Raw genomic sequence first — 22,994 nt, 5'->3', positions numbered from 1 at the left:
CGCCTCCTGGGTTCAAGCGATTCTCCTGCCTCAGTCTCTTGAGTAGCTGGGACTACAGGCGTGCACCACCACACCCGGCTAATTTTTATATTTTTAGTAGAGACGGGGTTTCACCATGTTGACCAGGCTGGTCTCAAATTCCTGACCTCAAGTCATCCACCCACGTCAGCCTCCCAAAGTGCTGGGATCACAGGTGTGAGCCCCCATGCCTGGCCCTCTCTCTCAATCTTCTGGGGAGGGGCTCACCTGGGCTCCCTGTCTTGATTCTTTAGTGCCACGATGGGTTTTGTGGTGGACAGTGCTGGGGAGACCCACAGTGAGCAAACACTACAGGGGCTGGGGCGCGGGGGAGTCCCTCGGTGAGGAGGTGGGAGAGCCGGGACTGGAAAGCAGACCCCGTAGCCCCCTACAGGGGCTCTGGACACAGATCGTAACCACTCTGTTTCTCTTTTTCCTCCCGCCCAAGATCTTTGAGATGATGGACGCCAAGGCGAGGCAGGACTGCGTCAAGGAGATCGGCCTCTTGAAGGTGAGTGCCCGGGGCTGAGCGGGAGCCTCACCTCCTCGGGGAGGTTCTGGGGCCCCGGCTGGGCCACATCATGTCCATCACCACCCTTGGGTGCCAGGAATCCGCAGCCCCTGCTAAGTTCACCTCATCACTCTGCCCAGCCCTCGGGGTCGCTGCCTACAGACTTTCCTCCTTGCTGGACGCCCCTCCTGCTTGTACATGGCAGTACCCGGCATAGAATTCCTTCCCCCCCCAGGGCAGCCCTGACCCTGCCTCCCAGTGTTCTGTGGACCAGGCTTGGCCAGCCAGGGGAGGAGTTCAGTGTGGGGGTCACATCCAGACTGCAGCTTGTCTGGCTCTGCCTCTGTCTCCATGTCTGTCTCCCTCTTTTTCTCTTTCTCATCCTCTTTCCATCTCTCCTCTCAGCCTTTTTCTTTGGTGGTGGTGGTGGTGGTGTTGTTGTTGAAGAGGCAAAGTCTGTTGCCTGGACTGGAGTGCAGTGGCATGATCATAGCTCACTGCAGCCTCAAGCTCCTGGGATCAAGCAATCCTCCCACCTCAGTCTCCCAAGTAACTGGGACCACAGGTGCATTCCACCATACCTGGCTAATTTTTATTATTTATTTATTTATTTATTTATTTATTTTTGAGACGGAGTTTCACTCTTATTGCCCAGGCTGGAGTGTAGTGGCACAATCTCTGCTCACTGCAGTCCCCACCTTCTCGGTTCAAGCAATTCTCCTGTCTCAGTCTCCTGGGATTACAGGCACCCGCCACCATACCCAGCTCATTTTCATATTTTTAGTAGAGACAGGGTTTCACCATGTTGGCCAGCCTGGTCTCGATCTCCTGACCTCAGGTAATCCATCCACCTCAGCCTCCCAAAGTGCTGGGATTACAGGTGTGAGCCACCACGCCCAGTCACATTTTTAATTTTTTGTAGGGATGAGGTCTCCTTATATTGCCCAGGCTGGTCTCAAACTCCTGAGGCCTCAAGCAGTCCTCTCAACCCAGCCTTCCAAAGTGCTGGGATTACAGGCGGGAGCCACTGCGCCTGGCCCCCAATGAAACATACTGGATTTGCTCGGCAGTTTCCAGCAAAGTGGGATTGCTGGTGGCAGGGATGCCTGCTGAGGCCACAGCTGCAGAATTTCAGATTAGCAGTTTATTCTGCTACACCGTACCCTGTTTTCTCAGGCCTTGGCCCTGCCCTTGGGGACTTCCAGGCTGGTGGGGAAGCAGATGGTGACCTTCCAGGCTGATGCAGATTGACTGGTGGGCCAGGAGCCCCGGGGAAACCCACTTCCTGAGCAGGTCTTACAGAGGCCAGGGCACCATCCCAGAATCTGGAAGGCCGAAGGGAGCCTGCTTCCAGGCACTGCAGCAGCATGGATTATGGGAGGTTGGGGAGACAGAAAGCTGGACATGGCAGCAGGGCCAGATACACACTCAGAACCAAAGGGGAACCCCTGAAGTGGCTGCAAGCTGGGGGGCCATGGCTGGGTGTGAGTTGTGAGTGCCTGCTCTGGTGGCCCCCGGCCACAGTGGGTGATGGAGTCAAGGCTGGAGACAGGAGATGTCCTTACCGCTAACTATTATAGGTCAAAAAATATCCCTCGAAAGCATTATTTAAATGTTTAAGTCATGGTCAACTTGCTGCCACTTCCCCAGCCCTGAGGAATGTTTGTCCTGATCGCCCATTGCCCTCTCCCCACCTTGTGTGCCTTTCTCCCTGAGTGAGGGAACCACAGGTGAGCATGCTGAGCACAGCCTGGTCTGGTCCCTGGTCACACAGATGTGCCATCGCAGCTGCCTTGCAGGAGCCTGAGCCTGGTGTAAGCCCACCTGGCTGCGGAGGGGCTTCTGCCCCTTCCCCAGGGCTGCGGTGCAGCCAAAGGCATCAAGCCTGGATTCAGAGGACACACCCCTCGGTCACTAGCTGTGTGGCTGTGGGCCAGCCGTGGGCCTCTCAGGACCTCAGTTTCCTCATCTGTAAAGGGGGCATGATGACAACAGGCATACAGGAGGAGTCAGTGAGGAAACACGTCTGATGAGCTCAGGCCAGCGCTGGTGTGTGGTACGCTCACTGTCCAAGGCAGCCCACTTGTCATGGTGACCACCTCTGCCCGCCAACGCCAGCCACTTTCCAGAACACGGGTCCCACTCCCCGGGTAGCCCATGGGAAGTCAACAGGATGTGCCGGGGCCCGAGGTGCTTCCTTCAAAAAACAAAAGGAAACGTGGTTCTCGGAGGGGTGACTGGTTGACATATATCATTCATGCCAAGAACCCAAACCCAAAACCGCTCAAGTGCAGGGGCTTGTCAGCACCACTGTCAAGCGTGGCACAAGAAGGCGGGTCGTTGGGAATACAGGAGTGTGTTCATTCATTCCGTGCAATTTCTGAATGTTGGACACCAGGATGCAGCCCAGTGGGGAAGACAGATCATAGACACTCTGTGTTACATCCGGGAGGGCCTGGAGCTTGTAGCAGAGCCCCTGATGGCAGAGATTCAAAGGACAGGGACCCTTACTCTCAGCTCTCCCTCCCTTCCCTCTGGCCACCACCACAGCCAGGCAAGGCCCAACCACATTGCATCTTTGCAGCACCTTCCCTGTCCCTGGCCCAAGTGTGTCCCCTTCCAGACCCACCTGGGCCCACCAAGAGGCCACAGGCTGTGAGGTGGACTCCATGTGGACCAGGTTCTAGACTCAGCTCGGCCCCTGCTGCTGTGGACCCGTGGCTGATCCGTTCCCCTCTCTGGGCCTTGAGGATTTAGCCCGATGGATGTCCAGAGCCTCTTTCTGCCTGTGCCTTTGTCGACTACCTGGGCATTTAAGGGAGCCCTTCCTTAACCCCCTGCCCTCAGACCTGCAGGGAAATGGGGGAGGAGCCTCCCTCCTCCCCTCCCCAGGAACCAGCGCCTCCTTGATAGGGCTTTACTTCCTACCCAACCCCTCTCATTTCTCCCTTGCTGGAGAAACTGTCATGCCTGGATTGCTGATGACCTGGGCAGTTTTTGGGGAGTCCTCCCTGAGAGGGTGTGAGATTTCCTGGTAACATAATGAGGTGAAGTTCAAGAGGCGGGTGAAGGAGCAGGGTGTTCCCATTTATCCTAGTAGCAGCTTGCCCACGCCGTAGGTCGTGTCTTAGAGATTGGAAAGCACTTTCAACTTGCCATTCACTTGCTTTGACACTTTTTTTGGTAACTGAAAAACATGTCTATGGAGCGTGATGTGTGCTGAGGGCAGCGATGCGATGGCCAGTGTTCGCGCAGGATGGCCTTCTCAACACAAAATCTGGGCAAGAGGATTTTCCTATTTCTTTTCTTTTCTTTCTTTCTTTCTTTTTTTTTTTTTTTTTTTTGATACAGGGTCTTGCTTTGTCACCCAGGCTGGAGTGCAGTGGCGCGATGTCAGCTCACTACAACCTCCGAGTAGCTGGAATAGCAGGTGTGCACCACCACACCCGGCTAACTTTTGTATTTTTTTAGAGACGGGGTTTCGCCATGTTGGCCAGGCTGGTCTTGAACGCCTGACCTCAGGTGATCCACCCACCTCGGCCTCCCAAGGTGCTGGGATTACAGACATGAGCCACCACATCTGGCCCACCTTTTTAAAATTTCCGTTTTTATTTTAGATTCAGAGGGTACACATGCAAGTTTGTTACGAGAGCGTATTGTGTGATGCTGAGATTTGAGCCTCTGATCCTGTCACGCAGATAGTGAACATCGTACCCAATAGGAGGTTTTTCAGCTGTTGCCCCACTCCCGCCCCCTCTTGCAGAGCCCAGTGTGTCTACTGTTTCCATCTTTATGTTCATGTGTACCCAAGATTTAGCTCCCACTTATAAAAGTGAGAACATGCAGTATAGATGTGTTTCTATGTTAATTCTCTTAGGATAATGGCCTCCTGCTGCATCTATGTTGCTGCAAAGGACATGACTTTTATTCTTTTTTGTGGCTGCGTGATATTCCATGGTATACATGTACCACATTTTCTTTATCCAGCCCACCATTTCTGGGCACCTAGATTGATTCCATGTCTTTGCTATTATGAATAGTGCTGTGATGAACATACAAGCCCATGTGTCTTTTTGGTAGAACAATTTATATTCCTTTGGGTATATACCCAGTAATGGGATTGCTGGGTCAAATGGTAGTTCTATTTTTAGTTCTTTGAGAAATTTCCAGACTTCGTTCCATGGTGTCTGAACAAATTTACATTCCTACCAACAGCATATAAGTGTTCCCTTTTCTTCGCAACCTCACCAACATCTGTTATTTTTTGACTTTGTAGTACTTGCCATTCTGACTGATGTGAAGTGGTATCTCATTGTAATTTTTTTTTTTTTTTGAGAGTGGGGCACACCCTGTCATCTAAGCTGGAGTGCAGTGGCGTGATCACGGCTCACTGCAGCATCAACCTCCCACGATCAAGTGATCTCCCACGATCAAGTGATCTTCCCACCTTAACCTCCCGAGTAGCTTGGGCTACTGGCCTGCTCACAAAGCCCAGCTATTTTTTTTTTTTTAGTGACAAGGTCTCACTATATTGCCCAGGCTGTTCTCAAACTCCTGGGCTCAAGCAGTCCTTCCACTTCGGCCTCCCGAAGTGCTGGCATTATAGGCATGAGCCCCTGCACTCAGCCTGTTGTGGTTTTGATTTGCATTTCTCTGATGATTAGTGATGTTGGGCATTTTTTCGTGTTTGTTAATTGCTTGTATGTCTTCTTTTGAAGAATTACTGTTCATGTCCTCTGCCCACTTTTTATTTTATTTTTATTTATTTATTTTGAGACAGAGTCTCACTCAGCCACCCAGGCTGGAGTGCAGTGGCATGACCTTGGCTCACTGCAACCACCGTCTCCCAGGTTCAAGCGATTCTCCTGTCTCAGCCTCCTGAGTCGCTGGGATTACAGGCACCCGCCATCATGATCGACTAATTTTTGTATTTTAGTAGAGACGGGGTTTCATCATGTTGGCCAGGCTGGTCTTGAACCCCTGACCTCAGGTGATCCGCCCACCTCGGCCTCCCAAAGTGTTAGGATTATGGGCATGAGCCACCGCGCCCAGCCTGTTTATTTTTTATTTTTATTTAGATAGAATCTCACTCTGTCACCCAAACTGGAGTAAAGTAGCGCAGTCTCAGCTCACTGCAACTTCTGCCTCCCAGGTTCAAGCGATTCTCCTGCCTCAGCCTCCCGAGTAGCTGTGACTACAGGTGCCCACCACCATGCCTGGCTAATTTTTGTATTTTTAGTAGAAATAGGGTTTTGCCATGTTGGCCAGGCTGGTCTCGAACTCCTGATCTCAAGTGATCTGCCCACCTCAGCCTCCCAAAGTGCTGGGATTACAGGCGTGAGCCACCATGCCCAGCCTCCTCTGCTCACTTTTTACTGTTGTTTGTTTGTTTGTTTTCTTATTGATTTAAGTTCCTTATAGATTCTGGACATTAGTCCTTTGTCAGATGCATAGTTTATGAATGTTTTCTCCCATTCTGTCAATTGTCTGTTTACTCTGTTGATCACTTCTTTTGCCATGCAGACGCTCTTTCATTTAATGATGTCGCACTTGTCAGTTTTTGGTTTTGCTGCAATTGTTTTTAAGGACTTGGTCATAAATTCTTTGTCAAAGCTAACGTTGAGAAAGGTATTTCCTAGGTTTTATTCTAGGATTTTTATAGTTTGAGGCCTTACATTTAAGTCTTTAATCAATCTTGAGTTAATTTTTACATATGGTGAAAGATAGGGGTTCCATTTCATTCTTCTGCATATAGCTAGCCAGTTAAGTGAGTAGGGAATCCTTTCCCTTTGCTTATTTTTGTCAACTTTGTTGAAGATCAGGTGGTTATAGGTGTGCTGCTTTATTTCTGGGTTCTATATTCTGTTCCATTGGTCTGTGTATCTATTTTTGTACCAGTACCATGCTGTTTTGGTTACCATAGCCTTGTAATATAGTTTGAAGTCCAGTAATGTGATGCCTCCAGGTTTGTTCTTTTTGCTTAGGATTGCTTTGTGTGCCACCTTCTGAAGTCCAATCACCCTGTGTAAATTACCTACATTTGTTACTGACCAAGGTGCTTCCACAGGAGAGCCTGCTGCTAAGATGGCAACAGGGCTCCCTCCCAGCCACCCCTGGGAACCAGGATTGAATGTGCCACACCTGTATCCTGAGCTATGCAGTGTGCCTGGTTCCTTAGAGTGGTGTCTGGATGTTCACTGAGCCCTGGCTGAGGGCAGGCAGGGGCCAGCACACCCACCTTAGGGTCAGACCTTGGTCCAGAGCAGGGGCTTGAGGACTCGGACAGGCAGTGGGCATCATAGCAGAGAGGGATCAGTCTCTGGGGGGACCTGGTGAGAGGACGGACGCATGGGGAGGAGCTGGGGCTAGTGGCTGAGCCCACTCTGGCCCCCAGGGACCTGAGCTGGGGCCAGTGGCTGAGCCTGCTGTGGCCCCCCAGGGTCCACACATGGGGGCTGGCTTGGGGAATGAATTAATGAATAGGGGCTTACATGGCTCTGTAACATCTGCCCAGGCTCCCCTCATTTTAGAATCCACGGATGGGCACAGTGCATCCTTCTCCCAGCCACTTCCCGGCCTTTTGGGAAATGTGCTCACTATCGGCCTCTGGTGGTCAGCTGGTGTCTAGATTAGTCTGATGACACCCACACCAGGGCACCAGAGTCCCCTCTGCTCTCTCAGATCCTGGAGTCACTTCGATATAAACAGTCAGCTTTGTTATGAACAGATGCTAGGGGCTCCTCTTAACCTGGCAGGGCCTGACTTCCAGCCAGGGGGGCACTGTTCTGTCCTGCTCCATGCTCCAGCTCCGTGCTCCACTGCAGCAAACATGCAGGCTATGGAGCGAAGGACAGAGGCAGGGTCTCAGCATGAGCAAATCAACTGGACGGCTCTCATGCCTCCAGGGATTTTTTTCAAGATTTCACAAGGGCCAGGCATGGTGGTGTGCAGCCGTAGTCCCAGCTGCTCTGGAGGGTGAGGTGGGAGGATTGCTTGAGCCTAGAAGTTCAGTTTCAGCCTGGGCGACATAGTGAGATCCTATCTCTACAAAAAATATTTTTGTAAAAAAATGGTTTCACAAGAGATAGGTCAGGGATTGAGAGAGTGGGAAGGATGAAGGGAGGAGACGATCCTTCTGAGGAGCACCTGCAGGCTGGCCGTGTCTGAGCACAGGGCACAGGGACAGAGAGGTAGGGCCCAATGCCGCCCTCAGGGTCTGGTTGGTGAGGAGGAGGGGAAGAGTCCTTTCCACAAGCCCATGCTGAGTCTCACGTAGCTCTGTGCAGCTGCCCTGTTACGCATTTCAAGAGTATTGACCCATGTCGTCTTCACAACTATGCTTCAAACATGACTTCAGTTTTACAGATGAGGAATCTGACCCTCGGGGAGGCCACGTGGCTTTCCCATGTCACCCAGGCCTTCCTGACTCCCCAGCACAGGCCTTTCTTTCCCTGGGACCCACTTCTCTAGCAAATGCCAGGGCCTCAGTGGCCGACCGGGTGCCAGCAGGGTGCTGGTGGTGGGCAGGCGCTGGGTCTGTCCCGTCTTCACTGGTGCCCCCTCCCCTCTTTCTCTCCTCATGCAGCAACTGAACCACCCCAATATCATCAAGTATTTGGACTCGTTTATCGAAGACAACGAGCTGAACATTGTGCTGGAGTTGGCCGACGCGGGGGACCTCTCACAGATGATCAAGGTGAGCACCTGGCGGGTGGGGCTGCTGGGGCTACGCAGCTCTGGAGCCGGAGGTGGCAATCTGCCTTCAGTCCAGTCCCACAATGCTCTGCCCTTAGCCAGAGGCGGCCACCCGGGGACCCTGGGTGCCCCTGCGGATGCCCACAGGCCTTAGCTGCGGTCTGGTGAGGGCCTCTCAGGGTCCGTCCCTAGCTGCTGTTGCTGGAGGCCTCTTTCTTCCCATTGGCCTCAGGGAAGCCCAGCTCAAAAGAGCCTGTGTGCAAAAGCAAGGCAAAGGTGACGCCAAGACAGGATGGTGGCTGGGAGGGGGCCAGCCATGGGCAGAAGGAACCCCTCTGGCCACTCCCCGTGCCCCAGCCTGTCCACAGGCACATGAACCACTTCTCCTGTCTCACAGAAGGAGCGGGGGCAGCACCCTGTTTGGTCCGACCCCAGCTCTTGAGAAAGTGTCTTGTAGATCCCACTACCTCATTTTACAGAAGGGGAAAACTGAGCCCAGAGAGGTTAAGAGACTTGCTTGAGGATACCCAGCATTGTGGGGACAGAGCCATGCCTGTGGCCCAGGTCTCTTCCTGGCCTGGGACCCTTTGGTGGACATGGTCCAAGATGACTTCCCCAGCCCTAGAGGGGGAACTCCATTTCCACGTTCCAGCTGACGCCCAGGCCTGGGGTCTTCAAGAGATTGAGCGATCGTTCGAGTCACATGGGCAGGCTCAGCTCCAGGGCTGGCTCGTGCTCCACACCCCTACATACCTCTCCACCTGCCTCACCCCACCGCCCAGGGCACAGGGCGGAGTCCACCGTGAGTCTGGTGTCCAGGACCACTGCAGCTTCAGTGAAAGAGTGGCACCTCCTGCCAGCCACCACCCAGCACAGTACGCTCACACATCCCTCACCGAGTCCCCGCTGTCCTCAGATAGCAAAGCTCAGAGAGGTCTAGTCTCCTGCCCAAGGCAGCTAAGCCTCTAGGTGGAGGCCCCCAGGCCTGCCTGACCCCTAGGCCCAAACCCTCAGCCCCTACTCCACTGTTCCTTAGTGGAGGTCCTCACATCCCTACTGGCTTGGACCTCTGTCCCTGGGGCCCTGCTGTGGCCCCATCACCTCTCTCCTCTGGATGCAGCCTGTCTGCTCCCAAGTGAGGCTGGGCCCCGCTCGAGCGCCTACCCTACTCACAGCCGCGCTTGGAAACGGGGCTGGATGTGGGTTCTCTGTCTTTCCCATCAGGCACTGGGGATTGAGCAATTGCTTGGTGCTCTTCTGAAATGTGGCTCCTAGGAATATAGGTGTCACTGGGAAGTGGCATTACTTGAGCTGTTATCACCTGCTCTTACATTTCCGCTGACATATTAATGCTTTTGCAGGGATGTTAATCTGCACACAGATCCCTGGTGGGAACAGATGTGCTAGATCATGTCTTAGCTCTTCCTCTCCCCCGTCCCCACTTCACTTGTTTCTCCTTCACACGTTCCCTTGCTGAACACACAAGCATCGTGCATCCACCGTGTGTCACCCTTGTGCCAAGAACTAGGTATGTCACCGGCATGGCTACTGCCCTCAGGGATCCCGGATTCTAACAGGAAGACAGACCCTCAAACGAGTAGTTAGGAGCCAGTGTGAACAAGCCATGTGCAGGGCCTGTGGGAGTCAGGGAAGCCTTCCTGGAGGAGGTGACACTGAGCTGAGCCGTTAGGGGAGGCAGGCTGTCCAGAAGCAGAAACGGTCCAGCAGGGATGGGAAAGGGAAAGGGGAGCTGAGATGGAGACCACCGGATCATGCGGGGCCTCTCACTCGAGGCTCAGGATCCGGGACCAGGCCCTAACGTCAGAGAAGCTTCCTGAGATTCATGGCAGGGAACAAACATGGTCAGCTCTGTGTTCTAGAAGAAAGACTGGAGGCCGGGTAGGAGAGGTGAGGGCGGGGACGGAGGAGGAGCAGGAGGTGAAGGAGAGGCCTCTCCCTACTGCCACACGGGAACGCAGCCCATGGAGAGGACGCCTCACCCTCTCAGCCCCAGTGGAGCCCAGACACTGCGGCCTCTCAGTCCGTGGAGTGGGCCTACAGTCAGACAGGCAGATGGGGGGCTGAGGCTGGGCAAATCCCTCTTCCCTGAGCCTCAGTTTCCACCCTGTCCCCGGGAACTCTTGGAGGGAGCATTGTGGGAAACCCAGGCCAGATGCAGTCTCCTTCAGCAGAGAGAGAAGAGGAGGCATGAGGGCATTCTATCCAGCATCCCTCCTCTATGCCAGGCTTGGGAGGGGGTGTCCCCTTCCCCTGCACCTCTTCTTTGGCTTCCCCAGAGCCAACACTGGCTCAGGGTTCAAGTCAGTCATAAACCCAGCAGGATTGAGTCTAGGATAGGTGTGGCCTCAGTTTCTGAGCAGCCACCTGGGCCCCCACGCCTTGGGTCCCTCCTCCTCACCTGCCATAGTTCCCCCTACCACAGTCCCCACCTCCCTCCCCCCACTGTCCCTGCCTGCTCCTGTTCCCTCCAACCCAGCTCAGGGGCCCTCACCTGCAGATCTGGCTCGGTGCAGCTGCCAACAGGGGAGGCCTGGCAGTGCAGAGACCCACCTGAGTAAGACACGTCCCCTGGATGGCCTCGGGCGGGTCCCTGGCCCTGTGCCTCAGTTTCCTCATCTGTAACATACCAGCACAGTGTCTGGGGCTTGATGGGAGCTCGGTTCCCCTGGTTCTGCCTGCTCTCAGGCCACCTCTGGGTTTCCAGAGGAACAGGGGCCACCGCATGGTCGTCGCATGGTCGTCCCACTGGCCTCAGAGGCTCTCAGGCAGCAGGGCTGGTGTCCCGAGAGCGTGCAGCCTCAAGGGCTAAGCTGCGCCATCACAGCCATGGTGCCCGAGTTATTTACGAGGAAGAGTGAAGCTAGGAGCTGCCGTAGTCCCAGAACCCACCAGAGACTCGGCACCTCCCTGCTAAATGTCAGACAGTGCTTATAGGACGTGACATTTAGAAAATCACCACTCTAGGCCATGCACGTCCCTGCTTAAATGCTGTAATGAGGATTCACTCACGTCACAGCGTGAATAACATCCCAGCCTGGCCTGCCACAGGCCTGGAGGTGGCCCGGGGTTGGGGTCTGTGCTGAGACCTGGGACGGCTCACCAGAGAGGTTCTCCCAGAATCACACCTCAGAACAGCCTTGAGGGGATTTATGGCGAGGCCAGGGGTTCCTGGCTGCGACTGTCCCACTGTGGGAAGCACCCAGACCTGGGTCCCAGCTGGGTGCCAGGTGACCTTGGGCATGTTCCCGAACCTCTGAGCTCGGTCTCCCATATCAATGGTTACTGGTGTTATTAGAAGTAAGCTAAGGGGGCCAGGTGTGGTGGCTCACATCTGTAATCCCAGCACTTTGGGAGGCCAAGGCAGGCAGATCACCTGAGGTCAGGAGTTCGAGACCAGCCTGGCCAACATGGCGAAACCCGTCTCTACTAAAAATACAAAAAATTAGTTGGGCGTGGTGGCACACACCTGTAACCCCAGCTACTCGGGAGACTGAGGCGAGAGAATTGCTTGAACCTGGGAGGTGGAAGCTGCAGTGAGCTGAGATCACGCCACTGCACTCCATCCTGGGTGACAGAGGGAGACTCCATCTCAAAAAAAAAAAAAGAAGAAGTGGACTAAGGGCTTGGGCTTTCTAGGTGGGAGGCCTGGGGTTGAGTTGTCTCTGCCTCTTTCTGTGTGGCCCTCAGTTTTCTTTCCCCGGCTGTAAGATGGGCCCAGCCCTCCCTCTTAGGCCGGCGTGGTGGCCACACCCTGCAGGTGGTCTGCAAGTGCCAGCCCAGGTCCTTTCCTCCACCCACGCCCCTTCCCAGGCCAGTGTGTCCTGGTCAGTTCCCAGCTTCCCAGCACCAGAGCAGCTGCCCTGACCATCAGGCCCACAGCGCTGCCTCTGCCTGCTTTGGGGAAAGATGGTTGCTTTGAAGCAAAAAGCCCCTGAACGAAAAGGTGGTTTGCGGGTAGCTGGTGAAGTCCTGCCCCACTGCCATGGGCCTGGCATCCAAGAGCCACCCCCGTCTCGAGCTGAACCGTGGCTGTCACATGCTCTGGGCCTGCCCTCTCCAGGACCTTCTCTGTTACTTACGGCTCACTCAGTGCGGCCGGGGGCCTTTTGTTTTGGTTTCTTCCTGGATCACTAAATATGTTTTCCCAGGCAGTGAAGCAGAGTGACCCGGGGTTCCACTTGAACGTGTCAAGCCCATTTCCTCAAGGTTCTGGCCGCATTTGTTAAGAATTCCAGTGCGGGGCCGGGCGTGGTGTCTCACGCCTGTAATCCCAACACTTTGGGAGGTCGAGGCGGGTGGATCATGAGGTCAGGAGTTTGAGACCACCCTGGCCAAAATGGTGAAACCTCGTCTCTATTAAAAATACAAACATTAGCTGGGCATGAAGGCACACGCCTGTAATCCCAGCTACTCGGGAGGCTGAGGCAGGAGAATCACTTGAACCTGGCAGGCAGAGGTTGCAGTGAGCTGAGATCGCGCGACTGCACTCCAGCCTGGGTGACAGGGCAAGACTCCGTCTCAAAAAAAAAAAAAAAAAAAGGAATTCCAGTGCGCTGAGATCTGCTGGTTCTGAGGAGGTGGGGGCAGCTGTGATTTAACCACCACGTGTGTCCTGGGTGCCACCCTCCTGGGCCAGGTTGGGGCTGGGGACAGGGAGAGTCCACACCATTTCAGTCCTGCAAGGAACACCCTGTCTGGGATGTGTCACAGGAGGTTCTGGAAAAATGTAGTTGAGGGCCACTTTCAGCATATTTGATCTGGGTGTCCATGCAGCAAAGCCATCCGGACGCGCCAGGCCTGTCTAGCCCTCACGGAGCTTTCAGGGTGGGGACGGGGTGGCCGCGGAGTGCCATTCAGGTAGAAGGAGAGGCGTGGCCACATCACTCTTGGTTCTGGGCTTATTGTTTCTCAGCTGCCCAGTCCCCACCCCCTCCCCCGTGCCTGGCACCAGTTGCCCACTGGGGAAAGGACAGAGGCAGTGCCCTGTGGTCACCCACCTCCAAGCCCGCTCACCCGGGCCTATCCCTCTGCCTGTCTCTCCCGCTGCAGTACTTTAAGAAGCAGAAGCGGCTCATCCCAGAGAGGACAGTGTGGAAGTACTTTGTGCAGCTGTGCAGCGCTGTGGAGCACATGCATTCACGCCGGGTGATGCACCGAGGTACGTGCGCCCCGCCAGGAGCCGCCCGGAGCCCAAGTGCCCCTGGAGCCCCAGGAAGACGCTTCCCATGGCTCCTCCAGGGTCCTCAGGGGCAGCCCCTTGAGGAATTTGGACCGCTCTGTATTCCTTGGGCAGGGGGGCTGTCCAGCAACCACACACACACGCACCTGGGTCAGAGACCTAGGTGGAAAGTGACGTGAGCCCCAGCAGGGGTCCCGCTTGGCCCCCACTTCCAGTTCCCCACAGCAGCCTGGGAGGGAGGTCAGGGGGAAGCCCCGCACAGAGGGGCCTTTCATGGGGGCTTTGCCATCTCAGCGGGCTGGGCTGAGAGCGGGACGCACCTGAGGGGTGTTTCCATAGTTGACATCACCCGAGTTGTGAGAAAGGAGCCTGGTGGGTGCCTGGCAGGGCGCGGGGTCCTTTATGTAGGCTGCTTCCTGGACACCTCCGTTCCTTAACTCTACCTGTATCTCTTGGTGTCTGCTGTATTTGAGGTCCCGCCCTCGCTGAGGGGTACGGCACAGGGTGCCCCACTGAGCACCTCCTTCATTCGTTACACAGATTTTCCCTGAGGGCCTCCTGTGTGCCAGGCACTGGTCTAAGCCTGGAGGATACAGCTCTAGAGCAGGAAACAGGAGCACAGAAACCCCTGCTCTCCTAACCCTCACAGCAGCTCTGTGAAGTTGGTGAAGGGAGACCCATTTTACAGGTGAAGAAACTGAGGCTCAGAAATGGTCAATTTCCCGAGGTCCCACAGCCAGAGCCAGGACAGGGCCTTGCCCTGAGGGAGCAGGACCTGGGGTAGGCCTCACCTCACCTGGAGCTCCCCCTTCCTCTCGTCCTGTCCCACCTACCCCAAGCCTCCTACCTCACACCAACCTCCTTCTGCTCACCCTGCAGACATCAAGCCTGCCAACGTGTTCATCACAGCCACAGGCGTCGTGAAGCTCGGTGACCTTGGTCTGGGCCGCTTCTTCAGCTCTGAGACCACCGCAGCCCACTCCCTAGGTAAGGGGGACCTATCTGTGCCCCAGCATGCCCCAGCGGACCTGGTGACCATGCAGGGAGACGCAAACATTCTCTCCACGTGTCTTTGGTCAGTTAGGGCAGGAAGATGCCTTTCATAAGCCCCAGAGTTTTCTCATCTGTTCAGAACAGTGACCCAGAAGGGAGTCAGCTATGGCCAGAGGAGTCCAGCTGGGGCTTCCCGCACCCTCTGGTCACCTCCCGGCCCTTGCAGGAGAAGCTGACTGAGCCAGTTGCTTGGAGCTGGGGGTGCGTCTGTGGCACAGGGCAGCCATCTTCCCACTGCTGTGAGTGTCTCGTTCGCAGGCAGCACCCTGCGTCCGTCCCTCCTGGGGGGTGGACATTTGTGCTGTTCCTAGTTTTTGGCCTTTAAACCGGCGGTTTTGAGGCTGTGGGTACCAGGTGCCTGCCAGGGAGGAGGTGACATTGTAGCTGGACCATAAAGGGTGACCAGGTGCTGCTGGGACAGGGAAGGCGGGAGCAGTGTTCCAGGAGAGTGGGTGAGCCTTGGTGTGCAGCTGAGCCTGGCTTTGCCACAGACCAGGGTCCTTGCAGGAGCAGTAAGAAAGGCGGGCAGGGCTTTGAACTCTGAGCTCGGTGGGCTGAACACCACCCTAGGGCTTGGGGTTTCTGAAGGGCTGAACTCGGGAAGAGACTTGGTCAGATGTGCGTTTTGGGGACACGTGAAGCAATGGCAAGCTTCAGAATCCACACACTGGGTATGTAACCAAATGTGAAACTTGGAGTGCTGGACGATGGAGGATTTTTCATTTAGTGAGAACACAGGAACCAAGAAAGCCCCCCATTCCCCCGCAGTGGAACACAGCAGCAGGGTCTCCGGTGCATTACTACAAGGTTGTCTGGGTCTCACCATGCCCACCTGTGGGGACATTTCCCTGAGGCCCATGGAGTGGGCGAGGGCCCCTGCTTTCTCGGGGCTAGTTCCTGGCTCTTTGAGGTGCGTTTGCAGAGGAAGATGCCCCCAGGCCCACCCACTGTGTGCTGCGCCCACCAGCATCCGCTTCCCCAGGAGAGTGCTGGGCCCCAGGAGCCGCCCGCCGCCGCCTGGAACACCGCCCCCCATTCCAGCTCATTTCCACCCCACTCCATGGCTCGAGGCAGGACGTCTCCCATCCCCAGACCCCCGAGTGCCTGCAGCAAGTGGGGTGTGAGAGAAAGCAGCATTGTCTGAGCGGAGGCACTTTCTGGAAGTCACAGTGTCCTGTGGAAAGTGTCACTGTCCACACAGATTCCAGTGAGACTCTCAGCGCGTTGCACACAATTAGGAGAAATGTACGAGCCTAGAGACTAGCGGCTCCCAGCAGCTGCTGGAGCCAGCGGGGGTGGCGGGGAGGGGGTTGTTTTGCAACTCTCGTCCCCACCTGGCCAGGCCTCAGGAGCTCTTCCTTTAGCTCCAAAGGGAAGATGTGTCAGGACTCACCCCCTGAGGAGTATGGGGCACTCCACTCATGCCCCTGACAGCCCCAAGCATCCAGCGATTCTTCCCTTTAGCAGAGAAGAAGAATCTGAAATCCAGGTGCTCGAGAGATTTTCCCAAGGTCACATGGCAGCAGGCCTCTCCTTCCAGAACCCACGCCGCTTCCAGGAAACGAGGGCCGGGGCCTCGGCGGATACTGTCGGAGCCCCCCTTTGGGGACCCAGGCCACCGACTCTCCGTTGCTGGAAGGAAGCCTTGTCTTTCCCTGTTCCCTCAAGCATTGACTTCGCTTGTGAAAAACCAAGTGTTTTGGTCACTTTGGGACTCTTTACTTATGTGGTTGAAGGGCTTCGAAAAGACCAGGAAATTCAAGGGAAGCTGTCAAAGAGAAGAGGTAAAACCACTGCCTCCTGTCCCCTGTCAGTCAGCACTGAGCCTTTCTCTGTCCCACTGCAGAAAAAAGACTGCGGCGCTCCGTCAGAGCCGGTTAGGATCGCATCATTAGGAATGGGCAGAGATGCGTCTCATCCGACAGTATGATTTTATTGACTTGGACTGGTGCACTTATTATATTAATGAGAAGGAATTGGAGCTTGGGAGAAGGCCGCCCTCATAAGCCAGGCTCTTCCCGAGCCCTCCGAGCGCCGACCAGGCCACATGATGGGTGGAAGGAGCCCTCCTGGGGCCTGTCCCTGCTCCGGGCTGTGAGCCCAGCATCCAGGGAGATGCCCAATGAGCTGAGGCCTGCACGGAGCTGAGCAAGTCCCTCAGCAGGACGAGCTCCCAGAACCAAGGGCGTGCACCCACCTGCTTCCATAATGGTGACAGTGCCGAGCCAAAGCCCAAAGACAGTGCGAAGCCAAAGCCCCTTCCACCAAGAGGTTCTGCAGACTGCTGACTAAGTCTTGCATACACATTTGGTTGGGCAAGAGATTGAACTAATTACCATTGCATCATGACTCAGGAGGGGCACAGGGGCCAGGGACATTGCACGCCCTGTGCATGGGGATGAATTATGCATCTGCCGCACCTCATGTGCACCTACTACGTGGGAATGCTGTGCTGGCAGCCACGTTGCCCTGGCAACCACCTCGTCCCCTAAGGCTGCTGACCCAAGAGCTGGGCTTATGCAAATCTGGTCTCCTCCCACTTCCCCCTCCCGGGCCCCTCCCCACCTCTGTATTTGCTAACACGAGGCTGGCATGAAAGGGCATTAGTCAGTGCCATGGTCGGGCTGACAGGTGCGGTACCCAGCGGTGGCAGAGCGGCTGCCTCGGTGTCAGAAATAGGAGCCGTAATTAGAGCGCAGAACAGAATGAGCGTCAGACGAATTACCAGGCAGCAGATCATATTTGTCAGGAAGGATTGCATACATAAAAATTAAGTGACAGTACACGCCGGCGTAATGCAGGAAAAATGAAAGATTTGCCTATACACAGCTCACAAGCTGCAAGCAAGTGTCTCGCTCCGAGCAAGGCAGCAGCTGCAAGACAAATCACGGGGCTGGGAGAGCGGGCAGGCAGGCCTGGCTGCTTGGCTGTAGTGACAGGGCAGTCTCAGTGACAGCCACGGGTGACAGGGCGGGAAGGGCTGCTGGTCACACCCAGGCCCAGGCAGGGCCTGTGCTGCCTCTTGGGGGTCTGGGGGAGCAGGTCTGGTTGGGGATGACCCCGTCGGGCACTCGAGGTCAGGGTCCCGCTGGGTCTCCTGGGGCTTAGCCTGGCCCTGAAGCGCAAACCCCTTCCTTCTCCTTCCCTGAGCCTACTGCCTGGCCCTGGGCTGTGTGCTGGGGATATGCAATTATGCAGTTTTCAAGGGGACAGACACAGTCTGTGCCAGGTGGCATGTTGAGGGGACAGGTGGGACTGCCTCTTGGGGCCCCCTGTGGGCAGGCAGGGCAGGTGTGGGGCTCTGTGATTCTAAACAGAGCCACCCTCACTTCGTTTCTCTGTAGCCACTGAACTCACTGAAAGATGAGTTAACGACAAAGAAAAAAAGAGTTCAAAAAACATTTTGCTTTTTCGTTGGCCAGACATGGTGGCTCTCGCCTGTGATCCTAGCACTTTGGGAGGCTGAGGCAGGCAGATCATTTGAGGTCCGGAGTTTGAGACCAGCCTGGCCAATATGATGAAACCTCATCTCTACTAAATATAGCGAAAAAATTAGTCGGGCGTGGTGGTGCACGCCTGTCATCCCAGCTACTCGGGAGGCTAAGGCAGGAGAATCGCTTGAACCCAAGAGGGAGAGTTTGCAGTGAGCCGAGATGGCGCCACTGCACTCCTGCCTGGGCGAGTGACTCCGTCTCAAAAAAAAAAAAAAAAAAAAAAAAACCACACATTTTGCTCATTTTGCTTTTTTGTAAATCATCACAAGGCTTATTATCCCATTTTACAGATGATGAAACTGAGGCTCAGGGAAGTAAGAGAGACCACATCCCTCTGGTCACCCAGCAGCCAGGTACCAGAGCCCCACGGGAAATCAGCTCAAGCAAAGAGCCCTTCTCCAGGCATCAGCCTGCAACTTGGCCCGGGGAGGGTTTGGGTTGTGGGTGCCCAGGGAAGGGGCCGAGAGAGAATCCCCAGCGAGACCTCGGGTGCGAGGCACACCTAGGGCTCTGAGGACTTCTTCCTCGAGGAAAAGCCCACTTGACCTCACCAACAGCGGGTGTTGGTGGGGGACCTGGAGCTCAGCCTGGGCCCCACAGGGAAGGACAGAGCCTCCTCTCATGGTGTGTGTCAGCGCTGCCTTGCAGGGGATCACACCATGCTGTGATGTGTCTGCGCCCAGGCCTGGCACGGGGACCCTTGTGGAACATTTGTTGAGTGGACGGACGACCTTCATGGCCAGGCATCCCTGGGGACACCCGACAGTGCAGGCACGGAGGGCCATGCAGATGCATCCCAGGCCACCTCCTGCCCAGCCCCACCCTGTGTCCCATCCCAACAGTGCAGGACGCCTGGGAAGGATCTCTCAGTCCCTCGGGCCCAGAATCCCTGCCTCAGCAGATGGACCTCAGGCCTGAGTTTCAGCCAGGGTTCTGAGCACTAACCCCTGGGTGGCAGTCACAGGTCTGCCACATTCCTGGCATTTTCAGGGGCACAAACTGTTAGGAAGAGATGAGCTGATGCCGAGAGGGGAGGGGAAGAGAGGGAAGGGCCTTAAGGGGCCAGCAAGGGATGTAAACTCCAGCTCTTTGGTTCATTCATTCATTCATTCATCCATTTGATGAGGATCTGTGCTGGGCCCGGGCCGTTCCCTGGGAAGGCTGGCTTGGCCCCTGCCTTTGTGGAAGATACAGCCTGGTAGGAGAATCTGTTTAGTCTTCACCATGAACCAAACACTCCTCCAACAATCGCTTCTCATTTTCCAGAAAGGGAAACCAAGTCTGCAGAGGTTGGGGGGGACCCTCTGTTTTCTTGATGGGAAGACCAAGACTGAGAGTTTCTGTTCTCAGCCGGGGAGTGGAGGAAGCAGGTCCTGCCCAGCCAGCTCCAGCTCCACATCACTGCTGTCCCCACCTGCCCCTGCCTGTCCCGTGGAGGATTCGGTGCCAAGGCACAGCCACCCAGCCCGATGTCCTGCCGGCTGGACGGATGTCGGCAAGGAGACCACATTTCTCCAGCTGCTTTCCAATCCACCATCTGGGGAAGAGGGGCAGCTTGCAGACACCAGCCTCCCCTTCCTGTGAAATCTGCCTTTTTCATAGCTAATGAACATGTTTCAAACACCGAGAGCATTTCAAAACATGGCAAAGTTTGTTTTGACAGGAGCGGTGCTACTTGGAGAAGCGGGACCCCTTTAATCAACCTCCCTCTTTCAGATCCCGCATTCTCCTCTGATATCTGCTGGGTTTGAAATCGAGGAGTTCTAGGTAAAGATTCTGGGAAGGTCAGGGTTTGTCAGGCTCTTCTTTCATACACACAGCTCTGTCCTCCACCGAGAGGAGGGGGCGGTGGGAGTCGCTGCGAGGGGCATTGAAACCCAGCCTGCACAGGGCTCTGCCTCTGCGTCTCAGCATCGCCAGGAGATGGGCCGGGATAAGGAGGTCGTCCTGGGCAGGGCCCCTGTCCGTGGAGGCCCATCCTGCCAGCTTCCCCGACTTCCTCAGAATCCCAGCTCCCCTGGCATCTGGGGATGTGTCCTCCAGTGGCCCGCTGCAGGCTGGGGGTTTCTTTGAAATCTCTTGTTTTATCTTCAAAACTCATGCGAGTTGGGCATTGTGCTCCGTAATGTCTGAGTGGCTGTTGTCAGCATAGACACCAGGCTTTACGTGACTTATTCCCAGACAAGTTGGCATCACAGGAAGAGGTGCTGTATCTGCTCCTGTAGCTTCACACAGCCCTAGCTCCAGTCCAGGATACCCTGCCCCCAGTGAGACACAGCACCCTGACTTTAAGATGGAAGGGGGAGCAGCCCCTCCCCTGGGTCAGGTGGTTGGGGAACCTGCCAGGAGGCAGAGACCTGAGGACCCTGTGCTGCCCAGCTCAGGATGAGCCAAGCCTCTCTCAGTTAAGGCTTCACAGTTCCTTCACTTTCTTTACCTTTCTGTTGCACAGATGCTCACCGAGCATCTGAAAGGGTGGGGTGGGTGAGTGAGGCCTTTTGGCAGCTCCTTTTAGATGGAAACTACCAGTAACATCTCTTGTAAGAGATGCAGGTGTCCAAGTTCCACCCCTGGAGATTCTGGCCCCCAGGTCTGGAGTTGGACTGGGGATCCAGATTTTTAACCAGCCTTTCCAGGCAATTCAGCTGCAGCGCGGATCAGTTTGGTCCTTCCTTGATAGACGCGGTCAACTGGCTCTTTCTGGATACTTGCTAGGACAGACAGCTAACTCCCTGCCTCCTGATAGGCCCACTCCTGCAAGGTCCCCGCAGGGTCAAGGCTCAGTTAATCTTAGATAGAGGTGGGCAGGTGACTCGCTGGATGGATGGATGATGGACAGACTGATGGGTGAATGAATGGGGGATGGATGGATGGATGGATGGATGGATGGATGGATGGATGGATGCATGGATGAATGGATGGAGGGATGGACGGACGGACGATAGACAATTATGGATGGTTGGACAGTTGGGTGGATGATGAATGGATGGCAGTTTGCAACACTAGCATCTTAGAAGAAAGCTCCAAATTGCATTTGGGTGTTTGTCTTTTCTCCTTACACCAGTGGAAATGGGGTAAGCAGGAAAAGCAGTGAGGTGGCAGAGGAGTGAGGTGAACAGAGGAGGGGATGGAGGGCTGATGCCCCAAACCTCTCTCTGCCCATGTGCCCAGGCTTTCAATACAAAGCCAGGCTGACACAGGGATCTGTCAGCCTGCCTTGGAGACCCAGTGGAGGGAGGAAGTGGTGATGGAACAAAGGGACAAACATAACGTTTGGGTCCTGCTGAGCAGCTGGCTCTCCCTGGCCAGGGGAGGGGACCTTAAAGGAGCCCACAAGGTGGCAAAGGGAACAGCATGTGCAAAGGCACAGAGGCAAGTGGAAAAGCGGGCTGGGACTGGGGCTGGGGCAGGGGCTGGAGTGGCCACTGTGGGAGGACCCGGGCTGAGGGCCAGGCACTCCAAGCCCTTGCTTTCTGATGGACCTGGCCAACGCAGCGCCAGGCCACAGCCTGGCCCCAGTGTAGGTGACCTCTCCCTACAGCGCCCCTCCTGTGGAGGCCCAGGCAGATCCGCAGTGAGCAGAGGAGACTGGGGGTGGGAAGAGCCTGTGGAGTCAGACAGAAGGGACTTGGCCAGGGGTCTAACAAGTGCAGTGTCAGCCAGAGAGTGAACAGTGGTGTCTCTCGCTGGGGACAGGACTCCCTGCCTCCATCTGTCCCCTGCCATCTCTGTGTGCACCCCATCAGCCCTACATCATTGTCCAACCTGTAGGCACCTGCATCCATAGCACCTGGGTGCTGGAATCCACTTACATTTGTCCTGAGGTTCCCACTGTTCACCAAGAACTGTGTGTTTCGTCCCATGACTGGCTACAAGCAGCCATCCATTTCACACTGACCTGTTCCTTTACTTTTGCTCCCTCATGACCAAAATATACAAGGTGTTGCAACTGGAAGTCGCGATTTGCTTTCCCAGTAGAACGCCACACGGATTCATATGTTGACTGACAGCCCTTTTTGCTGAGTAGCGGTTAGCCCCTGGCTTCGCTCATCAAGTATGCATAGAGGATGACACCTTTCTCACACACAGGGCTTTAAGTGAGGGCTGTTGTGCTTGGGGATTATTGTCATGAAAAGGAACTTGGTGTCCTGATAAAGCAATAATCACATTTCAGACACTTGAGCTCCGGGCAGCCATCAGTTAAATAAGCACTGTGTTCAGCTGCAAGGAAGAATCGTGGTCAGTGGCACACGCCGCCACATAGCTCACAAGCAGGCAGGGTCATTCATCCAGTGAGCGGACGCCCACAAGGCACCCACTATGAGCCATCCTGCGCAGGGTACTGGGATGCAGCAACAAACAAGGTCCTGCCCCTGGGGGTTTTCACAGCCCAGAGCAGAGACTTCCAGCACCATTCACAGCCTCTCCAAAACTGCAAGGTAGTTCTTCATCCTTCTCCATTAAGATAAGAAAAACAAGGCCAGATGCAGTGGCTCAGGCCTGTCATCCTAACACTTTAGGAGACCAAAGTGGGAGGATTGCTTGAGGCCATCAGTTTGAGACCAGCCTGGGCAACATAGCAAGACCCTGTCTCTACAGAGAATTTTAGGTGGGGCTTGGTGGCTCATGCCTGTAATTCCAGCACTTTGGGAGGCTGAAGCAGGCAGATACCCAAGGTCAAGAGTTCGAGACCAGCCTGGCCTACATGAGGAAACCCATATTTACTAAAAATACAAAAATTAGCCAGGCGTGGTGGGGTGTGCCTGTGGTCCCAGCTACTAGAGAGGCTGAGGGAGGAGAATCACTTGAACCCGGGAGGCTAAGGTTGCAGTGAGCCAAGATTGCACCACCGCACTTCAGCCTGGGTGACAGAGCGAGACCCTGTCTTAAAAAAAATAAGAAGAAAGAAAGAAAAAACAAGAATATAATAAAGTTCAAAATGTTGTTTTTTAAAGAACTATCCTTAGTTTTGAGAAATGGATTTTCTTTTTTTTTTTTTTTTTTTTTTTTGAGATGGAGTTTT

General features: G+C 55.1%; 1 protein-coding gene across 5 annotated transcripts in view; it reads left to right on the top strand.

The window, feature by feature from the left end:
• Positions 1-22,994, top strand: part of NEK6 (NIMA related kinase 6) — a 102,873-nt gene that overhangs the window by 56,447 nt on the left and 23,432 nt on the right. For all 5 annotated transcript variants that reach the window (XR_001886148.1, XM_017874786.1, XM_017874788.1 and 2 more), the window contains exons 4-7: positions 467-529; positions 8,115-8,225; positions 13,295-13,403; positions 14,304-14,411. Coding sequence is in view for 4 of the 5 variants with exons in the window: in XM_017874786.1 (XP_017730275.1) it covers positions 467-529; positions 8,115-8,225; positions 13,295-13,403; positions 14,304-14,411 (391 nt within the window). In the remaining variant the exon portion in view is untranslated. The remainder of the gene's footprint in view (positions 1-466; positions 530-8,114; positions 8,226-13,294; positions 13,404-14,303; positions 14,412-22,994) is intronic.

Source organism: Rhinopithecus bieti, unplaced genomic scaffold (assembly GCF_001698545.2).
Source record: "Rhinopithecus bieti isolate Rb0 unplaced genomic scaffold, ASM169854v2 scaffold_7967, whole genome shotgun sequence".
Lineage (NCBI taxonomy): Eukaryota > Metazoa > Chordata > Mammalia > Primates > Cercopithecidae > Rhinopithecus > Rhinopithecus bieti.
This window is presented reverse-complemented; position numbering and strand designations above follow the sequence as displayed.